The 19,364-nt window shown below is 45.7% G+C and overlaps 2 protein-coding genes across 4 annotated transcripts; both read left to right on the forward strand.

The window, feature by feature from the left end:
* The first annotated feature begins 621 nt into the window (after positions 1 to 621).
* On the forward strand, positions 622 to 6,834 carry LOC309355191 (sulfotransferase 1C2-like). The gene is made up of 7 exons (XM_081885775.1): positions 622 to 782; positions 930 to 1,058; positions 1,161 to 1,258; positions 1,603 to 1,729; positions 2,921 to 3,015; positions 5,786 to 5,966; positions 6,629 to 6,834. The coding sequence occupies exons 1-6, from the start codon at positions 644 to 646 to the stop codon at positions 5,939 to 5,941; spliced, it is 744 nt and encodes a 247-aa protein (XP_081741901.1). The 5' UTR covers positions 622 to 643; the 3' UTR covers positions 5,942 to 5,966; positions 6,629 to 6,834.
* A 3,653-nt stretch (positions 6,835 to 10,487) lies between these two features.
* Positions 10,488 to 19,364, forward strand: LOC309355189 (sulfotransferase 1C2-like). Of its 3 annotated transcripts, none has more exons than XM_081885772.1 (8): positions 10,488 to 10,604; positions 11,354 to 11,528; positions 11,632 to 11,760; positions 11,849 to 11,946; positions 13,202 to 13,328; positions 15,603 to 15,697; positions 17,363 to 17,543; positions 19,065 to 19,364. In XM_081885772.1, the coding sequence occupies exons 1-8, from the start codon at positions 10,596 to 10,598 to the stop codon at positions 19,175 to 19,177; spliced, it is 927 nt and encodes a 308-aa protein (XP_081741898.1). In that variant the 5' UTR covers positions 10,488 to 10,595; the 3' UTR covers positions 19,178 to 19,364. The 3 variants fall into 3 exon arrangements, with proteins under 3 accessions (XP_081741898.1, XP_081741897.1, XP_081741899.1); XM_081885771.1 differs by having other exon boundaries at positions 10,502 to 10,604; positions 11,351 to 11,528; XM_081885773.1 differs by having other exon boundaries at positions 10,534 to 10,588; positions 11,351 to 11,528.

Raw genomic sequence — 19,364 nt, forward strand, 5'->3', positions numbered from 1 at the left:
CACACACATTAGACCACCACACTATTACAAAAATTAAACTGTAACCTCAGAAAAGTACTGGCAGAGTGCCCGCATCTCACATGCAAGGAAGTTCAGTCAGGGACTTTGCTCTCTCCGAAAAAGACCCTCTCCAGCTGCGCAGAGAGCAAGAGAGAGGCGGAAAGGAGGAAGAAGCTGCTCACAATCTAAGACTGGAGTGAAACTGTCAGGTGGGCATTTCATTTGGTTTCCTTCAGGTAGATGACACAGGAGAGCAGTAGGCAAACATGTGGCTGCCTGCCAACGGGCACGGCTGTCTTGGGGTGGAAAGCACAAGGATCCTGTACGCTAAGAGCAGACTCGTTCACCAGTGGTACCGCCTGTGCCCACAAGAGAGGTATCTGTAAGCTTCAGGGAACCTGCAACAGTCCAGTAAGGTCTGAGCAGGCTCAGTGGCAGCAAAGCACTGGCTGAATTCAAGGTGGGAAGGATTAAAAAGGAGGAGGAGGAGGAGGAGGGGAAGGGAAACTGGGACAGTGTATCCAGGGAAAGGGGGGTGACCCTGAAGATGGGGAGGCCACTCTGCAACATTTTGATGCAGGTTCTACTTATCTCATAGTATTTCTTTTCATGCTCCACCAGTCACAAAACTGGGTGTGAAGATATGGAGCCCATCAAGCGCACAGAGCTGGTGGACGTTGACGGCATCCCTTTTCTCAAAGATACGGCAGATAACTGGCAGCGCCTTTGGGCCTTCAAAGCTCGGCCCAATGACCTTCTCATTTGTACCTACCCCAAAGCAGGTAAATGGGGAGATGAGAAACAAGGGGCTTTGTCCAGGTGGTGAGGATGCAACAACATGGGGGAGGGGAGTTGTAGAGCATGGTGGATTGGGGGCCGATGGGTGAATGATTGGATCTCCATATTTCTCCTCCAACCCTTCCTGCCAGGGACTACCTGGATACAGGAAATTGTGAGCATGATCCAGCATAGAGGAGACCCTCAGAAATGTGACCAGGCCCCCATCCATCAACGGATTCCCTTCATAGACCTGTTCCCTCCAAAACCTTTCCCTCATGGTGAGTAATGGGTGCCACTTCAGAGAGACAATGGGTGTGTGTGTGGGGGGGGGAGGATTTCATCCTCACCTCTAGGCTAAATGTCACCCTCTCCTGTTTCAGGCTTGGACGTCGCAGAGGTAATGCCCTCTCCACGAACGCTCAAATCTCACCTCCCAGTCCCACGGTTGCCACCTTCCTTCTGGGAACAGAACTGCAAGGTCTGTTGGGTCAATGGGTTTTTGTTGTTGTTGTTGTTTAGTCGTTTAGTCATGTCCAACTCTTCATGACTCCATATAAGACCAAGTTTAGTCCTGGAACCTCTCTCTGTTTCCGTGCTCAGCCCTTGGGCTGTGTGAAACGCAAAGGAGAGGAGGGGGTGGGCATATGAGCAGGTGAAGAGGTTCAATATTATGGACCAGTCAGGTTTCAAACAGGTTTGGGGCCCCTTTTTCCTTGAAGGGCACTGCTCCAAAAAAATAAAAAGGAGGGGGCAGAAAGTTCACAAGCTGGAACAAGGGATGTGAGTGGAAGGCTTCGCATTCAGACTCCCTTCTTTCTGCAGATCATCTACTTTGCCAGGAATACCAAGGACAGCGCAATCTCCTACTTCCATTTCCACTGCATGCACAAGGGGATGCCAGAGCCAGGAAACTGGGATGAGTTTCTGGAGAACTTCCTCACGGGAAAGAGTGAGTGGAGGATACATAAATACAAAACAGGGAAAAATAAAGTGCGCATCAGTCTGAGCAAACTTTCAGTCCAGGCCAAGACCTTGTTTGATCTCCTCTGCCGTATTAGAGAGGGATGAAAGCTACTGGTCCCCACACGAGATACACATTAGCAGAAGGAGGGAATTACTCTTGTTCACTTGCAAAGCTCTGCACTGTTTTTCTTCCAACCCTATAATGTTGTAAGTTATATTTTGGGAAGGTTATGTGAGAACCAGATTAAGAGGCCTGTCCTCTGTTTCAAATAACAATGTTTGAAGGACTATTTGCTCATTGTCTGGTTTAAAAACAAAGAGCCATCAAAGGGAGAATCATAGAATTGTATAGTTGGAAGGGACCCCAAGGCTCCCAGTACGTTTCTGATCACAATTCAAAGTGTTGGTGCTGACCATTAAAGCCCTAAACGGCCTCGGTCCTGTATACCTGAAGGAGCGGCTCCACCTCCACCGTTCAGCCTGGACACTGAGGTCCAGTGCCGAGGGCCTTCTGGTGGCTCCCTCGCTGCGAGAAGTGAGGTTACAGGGAACCAGGCAGAGGGCCTTCTCCGTGGTGGCGCCCACCCTGTGGAACACCCTCCCATCAGATATCAAGGAAATAAACAACTATTTGACTTTTAAAAGACAACTGAAGGCTGTCTTTTAGGGAAGTTCCCTGTTTAGCGAAGTTTTTAATGTTTGATGCTGTATTGTTTTTAATGTTTGGTTGGAAGCCGCCCAGAGTGGCTGGGGAAACCCAGCCAGATGGGCAGGGTATAAATAATAAAATCATCATCATCATCATCATCTCATCCAATCCCCTGCAATGCAGGAATATGTGGCTGTCCCATACAGGGATCAAACCAGCAACCTTGGCATTATCAGCACCATGCTCTAACCAGTTGAGCTATCCAGGCTCTAGGGTGGCTATATGCAGGAGGAGACTTCAGGTAGTTCAACAACATTTAACACCTGGACTGTGACTGAGAAGACATGGAGCAGGTCATGTGGGGACAGATTCCCCCACTACATTGGGGCTCTATTGCATTTCTGTTTCAATTAATTAGTTCTGAAAAGAAGAGGGCAAAAAGTGGCGCCAGTTTGCAGAACATTTTGATGTGCTGATTTATGTGGGTGTGTGTGTCAGCATTTCTTCTCCTTTTGCGTCTCCTTGCAGTTGCCTGGGGCTCATGGTTTGATCATGTCCGTGGATGGTGGGAGGCCAAAGAACGTTACCGAATCCTGTACCTCTTTTATGAAGACATGAAAGAGGTAAGCAGTTTACACACCCACACACACGGTCCAGATGGAGCCTAAGCATGAAGTTGGGCAGGAAAGATGCCCTTTTCTGGGACCCGGGGGTCAAGGGACATGTAACTCTAATTGCAAGCTTATTGAAATGTGGGGTGGGGAGATGGAAGGTAAATTATGCCACCCCCAACATGGTGTCTTCCAAACGTTTTGGACTACAATATTGGTTCAAGGGGAAAAAATAGGTATATAGAAAGGAGACTTCCTTAATACCAGGACTCTTTGGTGAAAGAATCCCAGCAGAGATTTAAAATCACAAAATACGCAGCAAACTAAAGCATGGAAATATAGGTTGCTAGACCTTCAAAAATATGCTCTTGAGTTTCAAAACTTCCCTCTTCCCCTATTGTAGAAAAAGACCACATGCTTGGTAGCTTTAGAATGGTTTACTTAAAAACTCTGGCACAGTTTTTAGACATTTAATTAGCTGGCACAGTATTAAATTACAGTTTGCTTTGTGGGAGGCTGTTTTCGTTCTTTTCGTACAACCCTGATTTAACAGAACTGTGCAGGACCTGTAACCATAAGAACAGACTGGGACATTGGCCTGCTCTGTGTGTGTCGCGGTCGGTGCATGTGCTTTGTGTAGATCAAGAAAATGACTTTCTCCCATCTTCCCCTAACTGATGTCACGAGGGAAGAACCTTGTGAGCCAGCCTAGTTGCTGAGAAAAGAGTGCTGAATCAAATTAGCCCCCTGAAGCTCTTCTTGCTGTTTTTTTCTCCAAAACTCTTCAAGAGTCTCTTGCACTCCAGCATTGGAGAGATTTGAGGCGGGCGGGCAAGAGGCAGCAAGGGTTGAGTAGAATCAAATCCTTTGTACATTCTTTTTCCAAACTAAGAGTCCAATTTGGTATTTGGGAAATTGCCTGGGATGTGAGGTGGGGGGGCAGGAAGCAAGAGGCAACAGGGGCTTTTCCTGGCCCATGCCACTTCCGGCTGTTTCTCCCCACTCCAGTATCCCTGATAGCTCTAGGTAGCAGAACTTTCTTCTTCTGCAGAACTCCATGGGGATAAAACCAAGAAGTGACCCAGGGCTGATCTGATTCACTTCCCCCTCTCAGCAATGCAATCCGAGCCGAGGACCTTGAAGAAGACTGGAGGAAATTAACTATCTGAATCTGCAGCCAGCTTGGCTTAAACTCATCACACATTCCTCCCCGCCCTTGGAGAATTAAGCAGCCCCAGTTTCTTATTGTCATTTCAGAACTTCACACAGTTCCATGAAATAGGATCCCAAAGTGCTTTAAAACTAGGCCTCTGGTCCCCCATGTGAAAAGAACAGCTGTTACTAGATCCCAGCTCTGTCTAAAACGTAATTTCTGAGGGCCCCAATTTCTAATTAGCATGCATGTCTGGCTATAACGCAAACCAGGCAGTCACAAAGAGCTTCAGAAATAAACACAAAGCATTTAAATAAAGGAAATGAAGAGAAACTAAAAGATAAGAATCCATCCAATCAACGTAGAATTGAAGGCTGGAGGGTAAGGCAGGTGAGGAGAAGGATTCGTCAGCTGCTGGCCTTGAAAGACAATAATAACATTTCAGTGTTAGAAGGTACTTCATCTAGAAGGCTCCTCATCTAGTTAGATATGCTCCCTGGGCATTCCCTCAAAGTATGTAGTGTTTTCAGCCATGAAAGCACTCTGTTGCTAAACTGCTCCAAGCAATTGCCGCATTTGCAAAGCACAGCTCCTGATTTATTGTGGTTTGGCATGCTTGAGCAGTCTGCTGGTGCAGACCGTTGGCTTTGGGAAAAGAATAGATAGATATAGGGTATAATTTTAAAGAAGAAGAATTCCTGGATGCCTAGATCCAGGTTTGGGACAAGTAACTCTTTGGTGAGAGATCCCCAGCAGAGATTTAAAATCACAAAATATGCAGCAAAATAAAGCATGGAAATATAGGCTGTTAGACCTTAATATATACCCTTCTAAATTACTTTCAAAGTTCACAACTTCCCTCAATATAGAAAGAGACCACACGTTTCGTAAGTTAAAAATGGTTTACTTACAAACTCTTTGAAGGTCTGAGTCATGTGCTTTTCCATTCAGCAGCAATAACTCAGGTTCCCAAATGGTAAATGTTTCCAAATCATTTGTATAGAAACACAAATATGGCTTGCTAAAACCACACGGTCTAAGCTTGGAGCATCCAGCTTAGATCTCCTTACTGGTAGGGTTCACATGGTGGAATGGAACAACAAAGAGTTTGGTGACCTAGCTAAGCCTGGCAGGACTGCTTACTCTATGGTCTTAACCCTTTCATGCATTAATTAGTTAAGCATGTTGGTTATATGAGGCTGCGTATCCCTTACATACTGCCCAGCTATTTCTGCTTTCCTAGCACAAGTGAGAAAACCAAAGCAGGAGGTCTACTGTGATCATGGCTCGTAGTTCCCTGCCAAGCTATGATCACCAGCCAGCGTTGGCTTGCTGGTCATGTGCCCAGTTATGGAGCAAAAAAACCACAGTGCCTGCTTTAGCCATAATGGGAAGCCAAGGCTCACACATTTATTTATCTCTGTCAAAGAATTAGGGAATGGTGAGTTATTGTATCTTATGCTGCTCAATCACAGTAAAGCACAAAAAACCAGGAAATCTGTTTAATTTCCCTGTGAGAATGTGGCCGATGAGTCTGATATCGTAAGCTTGCAGTTGTGGGCCCCAATTAATCAAGAAGCACAATCACAGTCCAAATCTTCCCTGACAACAGTTTTGTCTCTTCCTTAGGATCCGGCCCGGGAAATCCGGAAAGTAGCCCAATTTCTGGGCCTACAACTCCCTGATCCAGTTGTGAACCAGATTGTGCAGCATACAATGTTTGAGAACATGAAAGTAAACCCAATGACTAACTACAGCTCCATTCCGTCTTTTATCTTTGACTGAACTGTGTCACCCTTCATGCGAAAAGGTATGTTGTTGTTGTTGGTGGTGGTGGTGGTGGGAATTAGATGCTGAGTTCCAGCTCACTTCGGAGAGAAGTGTGGAATTGTGCTACTGGTATGATGGTGAAAGTGTTCAGGGAGCAAACACTTTCAGTTTCAGAATTGCAGCAGTGTTATAGATGTACCACATAATAATAGAATAGTTAAGGGTCAGTTCAATAAACTTGCATCTCCACTGTGAGGAAGCTTCTAATTAAAGGTGCAAGAGACTTTTCTGAATTGGACTTGCTTCCCATAGTATGATATTGGTCATGTGGACAATATAAGCAGTGGTGTGGGAAAATTGGTTTTTGTCAGCTTCCAGAGGACTGGAGGAAAGTAATGCTTCAGCAGCACTGACATGGAGATGAAACCCAAGATTGTCATGCAGTGTGTGCTGTAGACAGATCATAATATCTGTTTAGGAAGACAGTGATGATGCCTGATAAAAAATGAGTGTTTACCCTAGGAAACATCCCGGAAACCTCTGCAATCCAGTTGAGATTGTGTGGGAGACGTTGAAGAAAATGATAGACAAGCTAATATGGAGGAGAGGGTTCGATGAAAATAGGAACACACTAGATTAGAGTAGGAGGAAAGGTGACTAGTAAACTGGAATATTTGTCTGAATTGTGTCTCCTGTCTATAGGCACCGTAGGAGACTGGAAAGAGCACTTCACAGCGGCACAAAGTGAGCGGTTTGATGATGCCTGTCTACGGTTGTTAGGGGACAGCAGCCTGGTCTTCCGCACAGAGTTGTAAGAACATCCTTCTGCTACCCATTGATATTTTCTCCATAACATTCCTGGAGTGGACATTTTGGCTGATTTCAATAAAATAAGCAATGAAACCAAATGGAAGGACCAAAGTGAATTTTATTTGGGAAACTATGAAACTATGAGGTTAGTTCTATGGAAAGTAGAGTCATTTAAATGGATAGCCATGGCTAAATTAGGTCCAATGGTTTCAAACAGACTTATTCTGAATTGGTTTTAATTGGCCACAACCCATGATCATTTTATTTGTCTCCTTAAAAGAGGGCTGATTCAAACACACTTTTGCCAAGCCCTATAGGACAGGATCTGCTGCCGATGCTCTTTTATTTTTCTCCTTTCAATGCCACTTGACCAGGAAGGGAGAAAGAAAGCTGAATTTTACAAGCAAACTCAACAGCAACGTTTCTCTTGTATTCTCCCACCCCTATAAAAATCAGAATAGGATGGGGACTGAAAAGGGAAGAGCCCTGCAAAAGCCTTTGTGAATCTCCCCTCTTTTAATTCCTCAGTCTCAAACCAAGAGGCCATGTTGGGGTTTTCAACAACAGCTGCTATCCACAAAGGCTCTGCTCTGCAGACACAGTCAGAGGCAGCAGTGCTTCTGACTACCAGTTCTGGAAAGCGCAGGAAGGGAGAGGGCTCTTGTGCTCAGATCCTGCTGGCTGGTTTCCCACAGGCATCTGGTTGGCCACTGTGAGAACAAGATGCTGGATTAGATGGGCCATTGGCCTGATCCAGCAGGCCCTTCTTATGCTCAGTAGCTGAATTGGTAGCCGGTGTAATTCTGCTGCTAGAAGAGGCTCTGGTAATCATTGCAACTTTCCCCAGCAGAACAGGATAATGGTGGTGCCTGTTGGGAATTCCATTCCACCCTTTGCTGCAGATTTGTGGATTGTTACATGTCACATGTCTGTTTACATTCCAGCACGGATGGCTGGTGTGAGCGGAAGATCAGAGGGTATCACAACAGCCAGCTGATTTTGGCATTTTAAGGTAGTGGCGTGAGGTTGGAATCAGTGTTCTTCGTTTGCAGATGTCGTAGGGTATCACTACTCAAGCCCACATTAACCTCCACAAAATATATGGCCATGGTGAAATCTGCACAGCAAGGCCAGGAAGCAGCAGACGGAACCCAGCCCTGGAGCACAAGAAACCGGAGGCAAGAGAAAATACCTCACCAAAAAACACAGGCATTCTAGCCAGACCTGACTAGAACAAGCAGTACAGACAAACAGTACAGTACAGTGGTACCTCGGGTTACATACGCTTCAGGTTACATATGCTTCAGGTTACAGTCTCCGCTAACCCAGAAATAGTACTTCAGGATGAAAACAGAAATCGTGCTCCGGCGGCGTGGCTGCAGCAGGAGGCCCCATGAGCTAAAGTGGTGCTTCAGGATAAGAACAGTTTCAGGTTAAGAACAGACCTCCGGAACGCATTAAGTACTTAACCCGAGGTACCACCGTACAGACAAACAGCAGTACAGGGGAACAAAAAGGCGCTTTCTGGTAACTGGTGAAGGGAGGGAAGTTGGTAGGTGATTGTACCATTTTTATTTCCTTGCCAGTAAGTAGGGCCAGAGGGACAGCGGAATTGAGCTCATAATTCCTTATTTTATGCCTAGCCCTTTAGCCTCAAAAGGCTTAAAGAGCAACTTACAAAAATCATTTCTAAGACCAACTTGAACAAAATATGAGGGGTGTGTGTTTAAGCCCCGCGTCACATAATCTTTCACAAGATGTGTCATACACACACATAGAATCATAGAGTTGGAAGAGACCACAAGGGCCATGGAGTCCAACCCCCTGCCAAGCAGGAAACACCATCAGAACACTCCTGACATATGGTTGTCAAACCTTTGCTTAAAGACCTCCAAAGAAGAAGACTCCACCACACTCCTTGGCAGCAAATTCCACTGTTGAACAGCTCTTACTGTCAGGAAGTTCTTCCTAATGTTTAGGTGGAATCTTCTTTCTTGTAGTTTGGATCCATTGCTCCGTGTCCGCTTCTCTGGAGCAGCAGAAAACAACCTTTCTCCCTCCTCTATGTGACATCCTTTTATATATTTGAACATGGCTATCATATCACCCCTTAACCTCCTCTTCTCCAGGCTAAACATGCCCAGCTCCCTTAGCCGTTCCTCATAAGGCATCGTTTCCAGGCCTTTGACCATTTTGGTTGCCCTCCTCTGGACACGTTCCAGTTTGAACTTCCATTTGAAGTTCCAGTTTGAACATTCCAGTTTGCCATCCATTTGAATTGCAACAGCTATCCATTGGAGTGGGGCGTGGAGCTGGCCTCCTCAAATGTTTTATTGGGGTGTGTGTGAAGGGAACTTGGCCGCCAGGAGTCGGCTCCTATGTCTAAGACCCTCTACCCTCAGGCTCACAGAGACATGGCACATGAGGAAAAATGAATGAGAGGAGGGAGGGGGGAGTAAGCTCAAGTTTCAACCCATTTCAATGTCGGTTTTGGCTCTCTTTACCTGGGATCATGAGCAGTCCCTCCTCTGAAGCACTGTTCCCACCCGCAGGTCAGATCCAGAAGCAGATCTAGTGGCAACACCCAGGCCTGGAGGGCAAAGCCACACTCCTGCCACACTCGCACACAGACAGCTGGCATATTGGCAGTTGGGCTCCTCACAGGAGAGGGTGGAATTCCCTCCTCCCACATCAGTATTAGTGGCAATCCTGGACATCTTGCCCTCCCCACAAGCACCGTTCCCCTCGGATCAGAGCCAAGGGCAGAACTGGGCACAATGACCAGGCCAGGAGGAAGGGCAGCTCCTGCCACAGAGTTCTTCCCACAGGCGACAGGAGCTCAAGTATTTTCTAAGTGGCCTCAAAGTGTCTTTTATCAGCTTTTGGGCCAACATGTTAGCTGTGACCATACCTGGATAGGGACAGCGGAGCTACAGTGCTCAGTGCTCAGGTAACCTTCTGCTTAGACAACAGCAAAGTGTTGCACCTGGGGCTGCCGTTAAAAATCGTCTGGAAACTGCTGTTGTGTCAAACTAGAGCTGCAAGATTATTAGCTGGGAGTGGGGATTTTTAATCACATCCTGCCAGCACTTCCCAGTCTCAAGTCCTGGCCCAATTTAAAGTGCAGATTTTAACTTACAAAGCCCTACACGGCTTATTTATTTTTTTTATTTGTATTTTTTTATTACATTCATATCACACTTTTCCTTTAAGGAGCTCAAGGCAGTATATACATGGTCCTCCCCATTTTATCCTTACCACAGCCCTGTGGAGATCGGTTAGACCATGGTTTCCCAAACTTGGGTATCCAGCTGCTTTTGGACTACAACTCCCATCATGCCTAGGACTTAAATGATGCCGGGTGCAGGTCAGAGTTCTCTGACTGTGCTTTTCACACGGGATATGCAGGGACATTTATCCCACATGCTGGTTTCTGTATAGGTAAGGTTAACTTTGTCTTGAAGAGTCTTACCAGGAATAGGCCCCCTTTCAGAAGGCATGCCTAAGCTTCCACGTACTTCAAAACGTGGTACACCAACCTAGCTGCATCTGAAGAACCTGAAGCCGAGGGGTGGGGCTCATTCTGCTCAGTGCAGTTCTGGGTGTCTGCCCCAAAGTCCTGCTTTGACCCCCCCCCCATTTTAATCCTCAAGGACACACTCCTATAGTCAACACTCTCCTAGAGTCACGGCTCTTGGCTGGATGCCTGGGCGTAGCATGAGAAAAGCAGCAGTCAGAAGCACCTCCCTCCTCACCCCTCTGGACTCTGTCATATAAGCAGACACACCTCAGGCAGGTCCTGTACAGTGCAGTTTCTTTCGGAGGCAAGAGAAGAGAGACAGGGTAAAGAAAGTAAAGAATGACCAAGGTTCGTAACTGGAGTAACGAGTGAAGCAAGTTTTGTTCTTCCAGGGTCAGCAAGTGGTGCTGAAGGAGAGCAGGTGCTGAAGGAGAGTGGGGATAAGCAGTAAAGTACTACACGATTTGGGGGGTAGCTAAACCCCATACATTAACAATGGTAGGATTTTTGATTATTTGAAGGGAAGTTTGCAGGCCAGTGGAAAAATACAGGCTAAGCTTCCTTTCCAAAGCAGGGCCTCACCTGGGATATTAGACATGACAAAAGGTGTTGATGGCCCACCTGAGAGGAATTCTTGGACCTGGACAGACAGAGGTTTCCATGGTGATGGGGTTTGTGTTTGAGGTGTCAGGAAAAGAGAGTACAGTGGTACCTTGGGTTAAGAACTTAATTTGTTCTGGAGGTCCGTTCTTAACCTGAAACTGTTCTTAACCTGAGGTACCACTTTAGCTAATGGGGCCTCCCTCTGCCCCCGCGCGAGTTCTGTTCTCATCCTGAAGCAAAGTTCTTAACCCGAGGTACTATTTCTGGGTTAGCAGAGTCTGTAACCTGAAGTCTCTGTAACCTGAGCTACCACTGTATTGAGAGCAAGGTGTCCTAGGAAGAAGAAGGGGGTGAAAAAGGCTGGGATGCATCTTAGGCAGGCTGGCTGAAGTCTGGCTAGGAGAGATGCCTTTGATTCCAGGGCTGCACTGCTGTGGGGAACAGGCCCCTCTTGAAATGACCACACTATATTATTCCTGTTGCTCCACTAGCAGGCGATGGGTCTCGAATGTGAGCTGGAAGGTCTTGACCTGAAGTCCGGGCGTCGTCCAATGCTGGTGGAAGTTGAGGGAGTCCCTATGCTCAGAGAAATGGAAGAGAACTGGGATCAACTGAAAGGCTTCCAAGCGCGCCCTGACGATCTTCTCATCTGCACTTACCCCAAAGCAGGTAAATGGAGAGAAATCACATGGGGATGAGAAAGGGGAGACCAAGGGCTACTGGCTTCAGCCTAAGCAGATTTTCTTTGTTGCTATCCACACCTCACTGGCAGGGACTACATGGATGCAGGAAATTGTGTACATGATCCAGCAAGGAGGAGACCTCCAGAAATACGCTCAGGTGCCAATCTACCTGCGGAACCCCTTCATAGACCTGTTTCCCCCAGAGCCCATACCCTCAGGTGAGTAACAGGCACTGATTCAGGGAGAGGATAGGAAGGGCAAAGACTCTCTCAGCACAAGGTTGTAAGTCACCCTCTGCTTTTGCAGGCTTGGAAGTGGCGGCGGGAATGCCCTCTCCACGCACAATCAAATCCCACCTCCCAGTCCAGCTCCTGCCGCCTTCCTTCTGGAAACAAAACTGCAAGGTCAGAAGAAGTTGGGCGATGTAGATGGCTTAATAGGAGCTGAGATTCCACCCTGGGTTTCAATTTCCGGGCTCAACCTTAGAAATGTAGGAAGCTGCCTTATTCAGACCATTGGTCTACCAAGTCCAGTTGCTGTCCACACTGACTTCGACAGACAATACAAAGGGTGATGATATTATAGCACAATGCAAAGTCGCAGAAAAATATATCACCAAGGACAAGTGCTCTACAAGAAGGAGTACAGTACAGACAAGCAGACAAATGCTGTTCCAGTAAACTCAGCATTTCTTTCCACAAAGGGGCTTAATCAACAGCGTCCGGGTCTTGATGTATGAGTTGATGTTACTTCTGTCAAATACACAAGTGATTGTAAAGAAAAAGTCTATGTCTATATTTGTCTGCTTGCCTATACTCCTTATTGTGGAGCACTTGTCCATGGCGATATATTTTTTCTGTGACAATCCACACTGACTAGCAGCCTATATCCAGGGTTTCAAATAGTGGTCACTCCCAGACCTACCTGGAGACGCCAGGAATTGAAACTTGCACGCAAGGAAGATACTCCACTGCTGAGCTACACCCCTTCTGCCTTGGGACCAGTGATGCAGCCTAGGGAGCAGCCAATCTGAAGGTTGGCAAGCTGTTTTTGTCTGCTAACGTTATCAGGAAAACAGTACAGAAAATGTGAAGCATGGAATGGTAGTTGTCATGGGGAGAAATGCTCAATTGTATGCAATGCAACTGAAGTGATACACATGAGCATCTTAAGGAGCTTTGTTAGATCATTATGTCTAGGGTCTAAATTACTTACCTGCACCACTGCCTGGAAAATGTAAAGCTAAAATAAAAAGAGGATGCCTCTAAACATGTTCAGACTGCAAGCTTAATCTGATCCTGCATTAAGCCTGTTTGCAGTGCTAGATTCTGCTTCAGAATATGCGAGATACAAGTGAAGGAGTGCCTCTGAGCATTAGCAGAGTGCCATCAGTGCAACTACTGCTCCTCACTCATAGTGGTGTGGCCAAGCTGAGTTTGTGTCTTCAATATGGCTTTGTTGTAGATTTAAACATACTTATCTAGCTATAATTCTCATTCAGTTCACGGGGACTTATTTCTGAGTAGACACGCCTAGAACTGTTTTGCAAAAGAACTGAGCACTACAAAAAGCGGGAAGGCGAGGTGATTTGTATGGACTGGAACAGCGCAGAGTAAAAGGCTTGTGACTAGGACTCCTGGGTTCTCTCTTGACCCACAGATCATTTATGTGGCCAGGAATGCCAAGGACAATGCAGTCTCCTACTTTCACTTTCACCGCATGAACAAATTCCTTCCAGAACCTGGAACGTGGGAAGAGTTTATTGAGAAATACATTGCAGGGGGAGGTAAGTGGAGACTAGAGGACAAGAACAGAAGAACAGACACTCCTTTTCAGGAGGCCTGCCTGTTCTAGCAGAGTTATATCTGTGTAAATACTACTGTTTACTCCAGCTCCAGCATGCCCTCAGTCAGGTCTGAATCTGGGCTTTCTGTCACCTGGATCAAAGACCCAGTTTGCCACCCCTCCCCCTGGATGCATGCAGACACCCACCCACCCACACCCCTCAACACATTTAATCATAAAGGGCATAAAATGATGGCAATATACCGGTATCATTTGAATACAAATGAATCCTAAGAAGTATTATGACTGTACAGTATGACCAAAGGGAAAAAGAGCATCCCTTCCAATAAAAGCAAATTGTTTGTCAAAAATAGAACTTCCAGGGTGACAGGATCATTGAAAGACACTGCATTTCCATAAGATCAGCCAAGACCCTCCGGTTTTCTTAAAAAAATAATTTTGTCTCTTTGAGGCTTTTTGCCACACACCCCCCTTCCTGGTTCTGTGCAAACCCTTTCAAGGAGTTTTGACATGTAAATTTACTCCCAAGTAAGATTCAACAACATTTCTTTCCATTCTATTTTTGTTTGATTACTCATTTCAGGAAATGATCATTTTGTAGTCATTTTAGGTTCCCTGTAAAGTGAAGAAATGTTTTTTGTGAGACTAAAGTAGAAAGTGCCCTTCCCTTACAACCGTAACACAGCCGAGCTGACCAGAACTTGCCCGGGAACTGCCTCTGGCAGGAAAAATGCTCACACACCACTTACTTTCCTGTGTGTAGATCATGTATAGCCTGTAAAATGACTCAACCTTAGCTATATAAGCACAGTCCAGGTTCTGAAGGGATCATAGATTCATAGACTTGTAGAGTTGGAAGAGACCTCAAGGATCATCAATTGGATTCTCTTCCTCAGTTTCCCACCCCTCCCTCAGTCACTCCAGAATTTCCTTCTCACACAGTAGCAAACCCACAGGGGATCCTATCTTATGCTTCACTGGGGAGAGCCACGCAACCTCTCCAGATCTTCCAACTATCCCTCTCCCTGCATCTTGTTGTAAATCAGCCTTTTCATCTTTCTCTCTGGCTGAAGCCCAGACATGCTGGGAGCCTCAATGGCGACCCTCTGGAGGCTTCACCCAGGGCAGAAACCCTGGCTGGACCTCCCCACCCCCCAGCTACGGCTTTGCTCTCAGTGTCTGCGGCGTCTGAAGCTGTATACACATGACATTAGCCACAATTCATATCTATCTTGTAGATTCTTGAGAAATACTGTATTTTCACCTAATTTGAAAATGTAAGCCACCTTTAAGCTGAAGTGTGACCATTCGTGACAGCTATTGCACATGTACATACGACAGCTTCATTGAACAGGATTTGGTGGAGGGTGAAGCCAAGGAGAGCCCAGATAGGTAATGCACATTGGACAAAGACATTCCTGCCCAGTCTCTGGTCTGCATAGCAAGGTAAGAAATGCACCTTGAAATGCAGCGGGGGGTAAAAGACTTTGCTGCATTTTAAGCTGCTAAAGTGTACATAGATTACCGTATTTTTTGCTCTATAAGACTCACTTTTTCCCTCCTAAAAAGTAAGGGGAAATGTGTGTGCGTCTTATGGAGCGAATGCAGGCTGCACAGCTATCCCAGAAGCCAGAACAGAAAGAGGGATCGCTGCTTTCACTGTGCAGCGATCCCTCTTGCTGTTCTGGCTTCTGAGCTTCAGATTTTTTTTTCTTGTTTTCCTCCTCCAAAAACTAGGTGCGTCTTGTGGTCTGGTGCGTCTTATAGAGCGAAAAATAATGGTAAGTCTTATTGGTAAGGAAGAGAAATGAGATTATTGGTTAGTGCAAAGGATGGAGAGTCAGAAAAATCCTCTGAAGCAAGCGGGCAAGTCATGTGAACCTGCAAAGTTATTTGCTGTTGTTTTTCCAGCCATGGGGAAAGTTACACTATGGGGAAGAGGTCTGGGCTCCATGCTTCACTCTCTAACCCAGGGGTAGGCAACCTAAGGTCTGTGGGCCAGATGCGGCCCAATTGCCTTCTCAATACAGCCCACGGATGGTCCAGGAACCTGCGTGTTTTTACATGAGTGGAATGAGTGCTTTCATTTCAAATATGTGCTTTTATTTGTGGGGCATTGGAATTTGTCCATTCCCCACCCCCAAAAAAATATATATATAGTCCAGCCCACCACATGGTCTGAGGGATGGTGGACTGGCCCATGGCTGAAAAAGGTTGCTGACCCCTGCTCTAACCCTTTGGTCTATTTTTTAAGTGACCTACGGCTCATGGGCCAACCATGTTCGTGGATGGTGGGAGGCCAAAGAATGTCACCCAATTCTGTACGTTTTTTACGAAGACGTGAAAGAGGTAAGAGGCAACATACACATAAGGCTGTAGGTTCCACTAAGGAGATTATTTGCACTAGAAATGCTTTGAAGAAATATTCTGACGCTGTGGGCTTCTGGCAGCAGGGCCCCAAAAGAGCCAGAAGCAAATTCAGTGAGCATAACATAACAGACTCCAAGTCATAAGGAGCCAGATTCCATCATGTGGTAAAATGTATTTCATCTCGCAGGCAATCCCTGGGGGTGAGGAGAATTCACAGAATCATAGAGAAGTAAATAATAGGAATAGGATGTCCCTATTTTCATCAGGGAAATGTTGTGCTGGTGGTGCTGCTGCTAGAGACCGTCAAGGAAGGGGTCACTTTCCCAAGTCCTCCCTCCAAGCTACTAATCAATCACATGCAGGCACTGAATGGGTTACCAGGCTTTATTGGCTTCTTCTCTGGTAGTACCAGCTACAGAACATCAAACAGCAAGTCTAAAACACAACGTGTTCTCTCCCTCCTCCAGCAGGTTAACTCAAAGGTTTATAGGGGCTGGGAATGCTGTCAACCAGCCAGCCCCATCGCATGCTCCCACTTTGGGAACTAATTGTTACCACCTGCCTGAGGGGCCCCACCCAGCGGTCCCTGCTCACAGGATCACGACTTCACAACAGAGACTGCCTGGTTGGCGCTGACCCATGACAGATTCTTTTCGGTGGTAGCTCTCTGTGGAATGCCCTCCATAGTGAGGTGGATCTGTTTCCCGCATTACTGACTTTCAGGAGGAATTTAAAAACATTTCTGTTTATGCATTTGATGGCTGAAAGATACTGTTCTGGGCAATCCTGAAATCACTGCTTTGAGAACATTTTTAACTGTTTGGAGAACGCTTCTTTTAAAAAAAATTATTGATGTTTTTGCCACCCTGGGCTCCTTTGGCTTAAAGTGGGATTATTATTAGTAGTAGTCACTAAATTTAATGATGATGCTGTTGATGATGATTTAGGAATACTAGATTTCTAGATGAACACAACCTGATTTGCCACACTACCCATCACAACTCTTGTCTTTCTTTCTTTCTTTCTTTCTTTCTTTCTTTCTTTCTTTCTTTCTTTCTTTCTTTCTTTCACTGCTGTTGCTTCTTCTTTTTTCATGATGATGATGATGATGATGATCATGACAAAGTAATGATCATAAATATATAAGAATAAAAATGGGCACCACACCACCAAGACCATTCCATTGTAATTATCCAACCTCCCAAAATTTCAACACCTCTTGTGATGGTTTGCCCCTTTTTCTTTTAACAGTACAAATTCTACAAACGCCTTCCATATTTCCTTGAAATCATTTCTCCTGCATATTCCCTGTCTTACCTTAATGACACGTGTTAATTTATCATTAATAGCTATATTCCACACCTCTTTATACCATTCCCCCATTTTATATTCTGCTTGCCCCTTCCATTTCCTAGCTATCATAATTTGTGCAGCTGTCAATAAATTTGTAAGCAAGTCCTTCATAGCCTGCAAACCTTCCACCCCATCATAAATTGATAATAATGCTACCTCTGGACTTTTGGTCAGCTTTAACCCAGTGATTTGTGTTATCTCCTTCAACACCCTTTGCCAGAAAAAAAATTATCATATTTACACCCCCACCACATGTGAACATAATTCCCAGTTGCCTTTCTTTTTCTATAGGATCCGGCCCGGGAAATTCAGAAGGTAGCCCGGTTCCTGGGAATAGAGCTCCCAGAATTTGTTCTCAACAAGATTGTGCAGCACACAGATTTTGAGAACATGAAAACAAACCCAATGACAAATTATACCACCTTCTCTTCTGCCTTCCTGGACCAAAGCATCTCGCCCTTCATGAGAAAAGGTGGGAACCAAAGACCCATCTGACAGGAGGGGGGAGGGGACTGATAGGGGCAACAGTGAAAGCAAGCAGTGCACAGTCACTTTCAGTCAGGGGTGTGTTATAAGAATTTTAAGGTCTTATATATATAAAATAGATGTTCATAAATGTACCAAGCAAACACATACAAATATGTAAACCACATGTCTGAAACCCACAGAAAAGCCCTGAAACCATTTTCTCTCTTCCAAATTGACCTCAAATATTTTTCTGCAAGGTCGAAGGAAATGGGGAGCCTTCCCATTGTCTCTTTGCTCACAAATCCTGTCTCAAGGGCACATTTAAGATGTGAAAAGGGTGAGCCTGTGTCCTGTGCCCTGGATTCAGGAGTTGAGTAGTTATCATAACAAAAGAGTGGCCAGGATGCCCAGGTAATCCAATCAAGTAACCTAGCAGACAAGAGAAAAAACAACGCACTCAGATTTCTGTTGTAGTCCGCCCCTTCTCTGATGTATTAAGGGGGTAGTCTTGGGCTACACCCCTTCTGTGCTGTAGGTATGATGTATCTGGGGGGTGGTCTTGAGCTACAGGGTGGGCAATTTCACAGTCTATATAAGGGCTTGCACACCTTTGTCTGGGGTCCTCCTCCTCTCTCCTGCGTGTGGGGTGAGCACCCTGTTGCAACAGCTTTAATAAAGATCAGGCTTATAGCCACTTTGCTGTCGTATATCCTGGTCTGGTCTCGAATTTCCTAACCGGTTTGAGCCTTAAAAGGTACGCTCTCTCCAAAGGTCCAGTCTTCCTTAAGAAGTTGAACCCCTTGTAGGGACCCCTCAATATTCTTATTTCAGGTGCCAACTTGAATAAAATATTGGGGGGGGGGCAGGTAAGTCCTGCCTCACATAATTGATTGCATGGCACGGCACGGCACGGCACACTTAGCCAGTCAGTCAGCTGGTAGAAGCTAACGGTTGGGAGATAATTGTAGCCCTCCCATCACTCACCACTGTTCTGTCCCATGGTGCTCAATCTGCCTCAAAAAGTAATAGCCAGGAATTTGCTTTCAGGTATAAGTGGGTAACAAGGACCGTGCGTTTAAGATTGTAAAATCTTCAACATGTTTGCCTCCACACAACAACCCTGTCAGGTGGGTCAGTATTTATCACTCCTGATTTCCAGTTGGAGTACCGGAGCTGAGAGATGGTGAAAGGCTCAAGGCCAAACAGTGAATTCATAACCGAAGTAGGAATGACACACCGGCTCCAAAATGAAATGTACAGCTTGCAGGAGGGAGATTTTTACTTCAGGCAGAGAAACTATTGGGCCAGTGGTCCCTCACATCAGCCAAAGGTTTGCCCTAGACTACTTCCCAGAATCCTGTGCAAGAGTTCCTGAGCAGATTTACTAAGTTGAGGAAGGGCTCCCTAAATGGAGAAAGTTTGAAATCTGCTGAGTTAAAAGAAAAAGAAAAGAAGATAGGAAAACAGATGGTTGAAGGGATGTTAAACAGCTTAATTTTTTCTGGATTGTCTTCCCCACCTGCAGGAACCGTAGGAAACTGGAAGGAACACTTCACAGTGGCTCAAAGTGAACAGCTAGATCATGTCTGTGCCCAGTTATTAAAGGGCAGCGACCTGACCTTCCGCACACAGCTGTAAGCATCTCTCCATGCCTCACAGAGAGACTTTCAGTCTTTCGACTGAAGAGGAGCTGAATAAAAGATCCATATTGATAAAGGGAAAATCTCTTTGTTATACAATACTACTGATTGAGGTGTTGTTTTCTCAGACAGTTGTTGTTGTTGTTATTTTACAATCAAGCAATGTATAAATTTAATGAAATAAA

The sequence above is a fragment of the Podarcis melisellensis genome, assembly GCF_964234715.1.
Source record: "Podarcis melisellensis genome assembly, chromosome: 13".
NCBI classification, from domain to species: domain Eukaryota; kingdom Metazoa; phylum Chordata; class Lepidosauria; order Squamata; family Lacertidae; genus Podarcis; species Podarcis melisellensis.